The 7,129-nt window shown below is 59.5% G+C and overlaps 1 protein-coding gene across 1 annotated transcript in view; it reads right to left on the bottom strand.

Annotated features, from left to right (window-relative positions):
• Positions 1-75: 75 nt before the first annotated feature.
• Positions 76-7,129, bottom strand: part of EPPK1 (epiplakin 1) — a 36,386-nt gene continuing 29,332 nt past the window's right edge. Inside the window, 1 exon segment of the mRNA XM_015416962.1 lies at positions 76-2,922. Coding sequence (XP_015272448.1) covers positions 156-2,922 — 2,767 coding nt within the window. The 3' untranslated portion in view covers positions 76-155.

The following is a 7,129-nucleotide window of genomic DNA, read 5'->3' as shown; positions in this document are numbered from 1 at the left end:
CCCTACTATCCCCTGGGCCCTCCCGCACCTCACATGGCCTCCCCATTCCCCCCCCCACACACACACTCTGGGTGGGTCTCCCCCTAGGCCGTCTTCTGCTGCTGGTGCCCCCCCCCCTCGCTTTTCCACCACAGGAGCTTTGGCTAACAGGGGAGCTACCCCTGTTTTTGCTCCGGCCCATTGATGACCGTGGTGGTCACCGTGATCTCGCTGACGGTCACCGTTCCCGCTCTGTGTTCTTCTTGCAGCGGAGGACAGTGGAGATCGTGCAAGGAAGCCTTCTGGTCCTGGGACAGCCCAAAGGCTTCTGGGAGCCACCTGGTGAGCGGATGGTGCAAACTTGGGGTGCGTCTCAGCTTGTGTGTCTCCATGATGAGGGTGGTGAGCATGGTCAATATCTCCTGGCTGCTGAGTGTTCCGGTTACGTACCTCGCGAGAAGTTCCTGCCTCTTGGCTTCAGAGACATACTTGGAGAAGAGGAGGTCCCACATGGAGACGCTCCGGCCTTGGAATTCTCCTACTGGGAAGTCAATGGTTAGAATGTCCACGGTTTTCTTCACCCGGGGCTTCTCACGAGCCAGGCTGCCGCCGCCACTCCTGATGTCCGGGCTGGAGGCACTCACATGCCTGCCGGCCTTGGCCATCTTCTCTGCTACTCTGGCGACGATCGCAGTGATCACCGTTTCCATTTGGTCTGTTGAGAGAATTCCAATTCTGTACAGCTTCAGGATCTCCTTCCTTTTCTTCTCAGGCACATACTTGGAGTGCAGCAGGTCCCACAAGGAGACCTTCCGTCCACGGAACTCTCTGACTGAAACCGAAACCATCCTGGACTTCAAAGCCTTGTCCTTGTCTTGGTCCTCGTCATCATCGTCATCGTCATCGTCGTCGTCATCGCCATCGTTGTCATCGTCGTCGTCGCCATCCTCCTCCTCCTCCTCCTCCTCACATGTTGTGGTGTCAGGGTCAGGACCAGACTCAACTTGTGCTGTGGAGTTCCTACTTGTCCTGGGTGTTGTGCCCTCCAGAGAGTCAAAGAGTTCATGGAGCGAAGCCAGGATGATGAGGATGGAGGAGAGTTCCTCGGCACTAAACGTCCCGTCCCTGTACTTCCTCAGGAGCTCCTCCCTTTTGTCCCTGGCGATGTAGTGCGAGAAGAGGAGGTCCCACAGAGACACCTGCTGACCCTGGCGCTCTCCAGCAGGCAAGGCAACCAGTTTGGACTTCAGCACGTCGTCCAGATGTTTGCTGGCTGGAGAATCTGCCGCAAACAGAGCCTCCCAGCATCCAAATGCCCCTTGGCTCCGACCGATCACTTTCACAATGAGTTTCTTCCGACTGGCTTCCAATCTCTCCAGGACGCCACTGACCGCCCTGGTCATCTGATCCGTGCTAAACGTCCCTGCTCGGTACAGACCCAGCAGCTCCTCTCTTTTGTCCCGGGGGAAGTATTTAGATGAGATGATGTCCAGCAAAGGGACATTCTGCCCTTTGAACTCACCAAGGGTTACAGGGATACAGATCAACTGTAGATTTCTTTTCAGTTCTTCCTCCTGCGGATCGAAAATGTCGGATTCATCGATGGTCTCCATCTCCCGGCCTGGGCCGGCGACACGGCCCCGCTCCTTGGCCCGTACCTCCTCTATTTTGGTGGCAATGGCCGTGACCACCACTTCCATTTGGTCCGTGCTGAGGATGCCGGACTTGTACAGCCGCAGAAGTTCCTTCCGTTTCTCTTCAGGGATGTATTTGGAATGGAGCAGGTCCCACACGGAGACCTTCCGCCCGCGGAACTCACAGGCTGGAACCTTGACCCTCCGAGACCTCAGGGCCTCCTCTCGCCCTTCCTGCTCCGACGCGCTCCTCGGCTCCATGTCCCGGCTGGGTCCTTCCTCTTTCCCGCGGGGGGGGTCTCTTTGGGCTTCTGCCTCGGTGACGATGCCATGGAGGGTGCCGACGAGGTCCTGAAGCGTGACAGAGCCAGCTTTGTACTGCTTCAGCAGCTCCTGCTTCTTTGGCACAGGGACGTACCTGGAGAAGAGGAGGTCCCAGACAGAGACCTCTTGGCCCTGGAAAAGACCTGCGCTGACTTTGGTGGTGGCCGACTGCAAGGACTTCTGAGTGCTCTTATCCAGCTTGGAGACAACGGATCCCTTCTCCATGACCGGAACCATGAGCAGCCCAGTCTCTGGGTCAGGGACACACCTGTGGAGAAGCTGCGTGTACGTGAGGCTCTCCCGGGCAATGGGGTCAAAGCACCTCCTGGCGTGGCTGGCGGGGTCTGCGACCATGTGGGAGATTTCTCCGTCCAGGTAGCCCCACTTGTGCGCCAGCTCCACGGGGAGGCGGTGGCTGTGGGCGGGGTGGATGATGCCCCCCGTCGCGACCTGTGCCTCCAGCAGGCGGATGCCGTGGTCTTTGACCAGGAGGCCTTTCTTCATCGCCTGGAAGAGGGAGATCTTGCTCCCTGAGAAGGGGTCGGTGTAGCCCGTCACGGCCTTCTCTGCGACGAGAAGCGTGTTGAAATACTCTCTGTCGATCAGGCCAGCGTTCGTGGCGTCTCTCACGGACAGCTTCCGGTTCTTGATGGGGTCCACGATGTAGCCAGACACGGCTTGGGCCTCCAGCAGAGCCAGGCCCGTCGCTCGGGTCAGGAGTCCCTTCCGCATCGCCTTCTGGATACTCAGCTTCTCCTTGCTCGGCTCCTTCAGGACGCCGGCTATGACGGGCTCCTCTCCCAGCTCTGGGGGGCAAGGGAAGGGCCAGTGGGGCTCCTCGCGGACTTGCACGATCGGCATCTCTTCCGTGTCCCCTTGCTGGGCCTGCTGGGCCTGTGACATGGCTGGGCTGCAAATGCGTCCGGATGCGTCCCGGGGGCGGGTCCCGTGTGTGTGTGTGTGGGGGGAGGCAGCACCTGAGTCTCTGCAGGGAGAGAAGAAACAGAACAGCCTCCATCAGGGGCAGCCGGACTCACGGTCTGTTCGGGTTGCCCCCCAGAACGCACCCCCGCCACCAGTGTGCTTGTGGGTTTCCCACCTCCCTCCGAGGAGTTTGTGGCAGCAAAGATGGCTCCTCCCTCCTCCTCCGCCTTATCCTCTCAACTACCCAGTCAGGTGGGTTGGGGGGGGGAGATTGAGTGGCCCAGGGTCACCCAGCGAGTTTCAGGGGGGACCTGGGGCCTCTTCAGATCTAGTCCAACACTCTGCCCACTAGATCACAGTGGCTCACCTGGCAATGCTGGCTGAGGTCCAAGTCAGTTCTGGCACGCCCACCTGCCCCCTGCCCGTGCAGGGGGGCAGCGGAGGCTGTGCCCAGTCTGCACCTGTCCCTTGACAGCCCGTCACAGTGAGGCCTCCAGGGGGCTGGACTGAGGCTGCTCACAGCCAACGCTCCCTCTAAGCTGTGGAGAGTCTTGTGAGCAAAAATTCTACTTTGTGAGCTGCTGGCATTAAAGTTGTGAGTGAGCAACTTGGCTGCTGCGTAAATTAGCTAGCTCTGGAGCCCCATCCTTCCTGAGCTAAGACAGAAATCTGTGAGCTGGAGGCTAAAAAACTGTGTGCTAGCTCACACTAACTCAGCCTAGAGGGAATGCTGCGAGTCATGGCCCCGAATGGTATCTTTAAGAGGGCCCCCCCCGGCATGACCGAAAATGGCAGTTTAGTCATGGGTTGGGGGCAGTTAGAGGCCCCCACTACTCTCTTCTTTAGCTTTTGTCTAACTCCAGCTCTCGGCCCCCACCCTGTCCCAGACGCTTCGGGAACATACGGGGAAGTTTGATCATCCAACCAAATCCACTTCCCATGGCAGGAGGCGAGCCCTCAAGAGTCTGGCCCGGAACACCACCCGTGGCTGCTCCCCCACCTCCCTGCTTCTCCCCGGCCATCTCTCTCTCTCCGCCTTGGCTTCCTGGCTGCCCCACGTGGCCTCTCTGCCCCCCAGCCAGGAAACTGGTCTGTGCACGGTTGGCTGTGCCTACCCAGTGGCATCCACTTGCTCATTACTGTAATTGCTGTCTGGTGAAGGATGATTTATTCCAACTGGCTAATATTGGCTGCGGAATGAAAACAGGGCGGCTTGTCTGGTGAGGTCACGCTTCAAACACAACAGCTCATGGTGACGGTGGAGGTGGAGGAGCCCCGGGTGGCAGGCAGCGCTCGGACAGGGGCCCTGGAGGAAAGCAGGGGACAGGGAGTCCTCCTCACTTGGTCTTGCCAGGACTCCGCCGGGCCCCTTCCCCGGTCCCAGAGGCGAGGAACTGGGCTCTGCCCCCCACTCCTCCCCCCGCCCAGCGGCCCCCACCGTGGGGGTCTGGCCAGGAGGCCAAGATGGCTCCTTGTAAAAGGCCCCACTTAGAGCCAGCTCAGAGCTGAGGAGCTTCTAATGAGGCCGGAATGGGGGCCCAGCAGATGCCTGACTCACCCTCCGCAGGCACAAGCAGCCGGGATTGCCTGAGAGGTGCCGGAGCCGGAAGCCCAAGTGCCGTGCCCCCTCCCAAGGGCTCTGGCAACTCCCCTCGCTCGGAAGGAGGCCTTCGGGCAGGTGGGCTGCGTGCGGGGGGGGGCCCTGATCTGGGGGGGCTCTGCAGAGGCACGGCCGGGCGGGGCATCCGGGTGGCAGACTCAGCCGGGCAAAGGAGTGCTGCCGCTGCCGCCGCCTGCACAGCCCCCCCCCGGAAGCCACACACCGCCCCCCCGGGCCCCCATGCACCGCCTGCTGCAGGGGATCATGGGGCACAGCGAGGGGGGGGGACCCTGCAGTGTTGTCATGGGAGGCTGCTAATGACGTGGGATGGAGGCGCGCATCATTTCCTCCCCACTGGGGCAGGTGCAGCCCCACCTTGCTCTGGGGGCCTCCCCACTTCTGCAAGTAGCAGGAAGGCCGGCCTGGACATGCGTGTCCTCGGCGTCCCCCCCCCCAACACACAACCCACCCTCTTCTCTGGTGGGGAGGGGGAGCCAGCCGAGCTCCTTGGCAAAGTAACACCCTGGGAGCCCCGGCTGGTGGTGGTGGGATCAAGAGGTCCACAGGTGACCCCCTCCACACACACACACGCACACGCACACTCCGTTTGCTCTTTGTCCCCCAGCAGCCGGCTTTCAGAGGTAGACTGCCTCTGACTCTGGGGGTGCCACCTGGCCGCCATGGCCACTGGCCGCTAACAGACTTCTCCACTTCCACGGAAGTGCCAAAGCCCCTCTGGAAGCCCTCCAGGGCAGAGGACGTTGCCCCCACTGGTCTACCTATCGACTGGTTGGTGTAACAGCAGACATGCCCCCTGGTCCAAAGCTCCAGGCAGCCGGCACGGACACGAAAACGGAGCACTGGATACATGCGCCAGCGCTCTGAATATTGGGGGGGGCCCCCCGCACGTGCCACGACTTAAAAGGGCCTAGTTCTCTGTGCTGGATCACCCTGATATTCAACTTAGGCCCCGGTCACACGGACAGGAAACTGGGGGGGGGGGGGGGGGGGCTGGTTGCAAAGGTGCCTCTTCCTTTGTGTCTCCAGCATTGATAAGCCTCCTGCCTCCAGAGACAAGACAGTTTATGGGGGGAATAAGGACCCGGCGTCCTCTGGCAGCCCCTCCTGAGCACAGCCCGTGTTTGCGCTGTGGAAGTCGCCCACCCCCACCCCCGGCTGCCAGCAGGGCCTGTTCCCGATTGGGACATGTCAAATGCTAGATCATGTGAACCCATTTCTTGATGCTGAGCGATAGATGGGAGACTTTCTTTAGAAATTTCTTCTAGGCATTTCCTAGATTGTTGGTCCAGAACAAACAAGAGTTTCTTGTTCTTTATTCTACAAAGAAAGTATGAATTACAACACATGCACACCTCTAACTGGGGAACTATTTGGCACATCAGTGTCTGTGGCACTTCAGCATCACCCAATTATTTATTGTTAGCGGTATGGTATATATTTACTATCAATAACCTGTTAAAGAAGAAAGAGATTTTCCATAACAATATTCATGATGGACTAAGCAAATTATTTTTGCTTTTTCTAAAGAAGAAAAGGACTAAACATGAACAGACTGAAAAGGAAAGTAAATTAAAATAAAATGTTCAGATCTGGAGATCAGGCAGCATGAACTTACACAACGAGCATGAAAATCTGAGTTCAAAATTGCTTAATAAAAATTATTGAAGCCTGGTGATTAGGTCATATGGTTGGTATACTCTAGTTTCACAAAAAGTGCTAATTTAGCAATCTGGTATTTCATGGCTGAGAGCAAAAATTTATTTCTGTTTTCTCATGGGTGAACATTGAATTTAAAAGCAACACTGTCCTCATTTCCTTATATACTGTGTTTGAACAAATAAAAATTAGAACAGTCACACAGGGAGCTGGGGGGGGGGGACGGGACAGAGACAGACGGGCCGGCCGGGGCCCCAGAGGCCAGGAGAGGTCTGGAGCCTGCGCTCCAGCCGCGGGCCCAAGCAGAAGCAGCGCCGTGTCAGCCTGGCCGTGCGCTCCAAGAAGGCAGGCTGGGGTGCCCTCAGCACGCTGGGCAGGGGGCTGGAGGTGGGCCTCTCCAGGGAAGGGTGCCAGCTCAGCCAGGCATGACTGCTCAGTCGGCTGCAGTCCAGACAAGCCCTGCCCAGGGGGTGCTGCCAAGCAAGGCTGGAGACCCCCCCCCTTCCGCCGGCCCCAGCCCCCCTTCGTTCCCTACCTGCAGGTTCTGGGCGAGGCGCTGGGACCAGCGGGGCTCTTCTGCTGCTGCTGCTGCTGCTGCTGCCTGTGTGTGGGCCGGCTGGGCTCCTGCCTGGATTTAAAGCCGTGCCCTGCCCAGGGGGGGCTGCCAAGCAGGGTTGGAGACCCCCCCTCCGCCGGCCCCCCTTCGTTCCCTACCTGCAGGTCCTGGGCGAGGCGCTGGGACCAGCGGGGCTCTTCTGCTGCTGCTGCTGCCTGTGTGGGGCCCAGCCTGGCTCCTGCCTGAATTTAAAGCCTCCCACTCCAGCCCCACCCTGGGATGACACATCTGCCCAGCCCTGGCTGAGCCACACGCACACACACAGACACACCTGCCCTCTGCCCGCATCCTCTCCTCAGACTTTGCCCAGGGCAGCCCTGGGCATCACCCTCCTCAGCCCCCACCGGGGGGGGGGGGCCCTCCCCGGGAGCGAAC

This window comes from Gekko japonicus, unplaced genomic scaffold (assembly GCF_001447785.1).
Source record: "Gekko japonicus isolate JY-2015 unplaced genomic scaffold, Gekko_japonicus_V1.1 scaffold505, whole genome shotgun sequence".
Taxonomy (NCBI): Eukaryota; Metazoa; Chordata; class Lepidosauria; order Squamata; family Gekkonidae; genus Gekko; species Gekko japonicus.
Note: the sequence above shows the minus strand (reverse complement) of the source record. Positions and strands in the feature narration are given on the sequence as shown.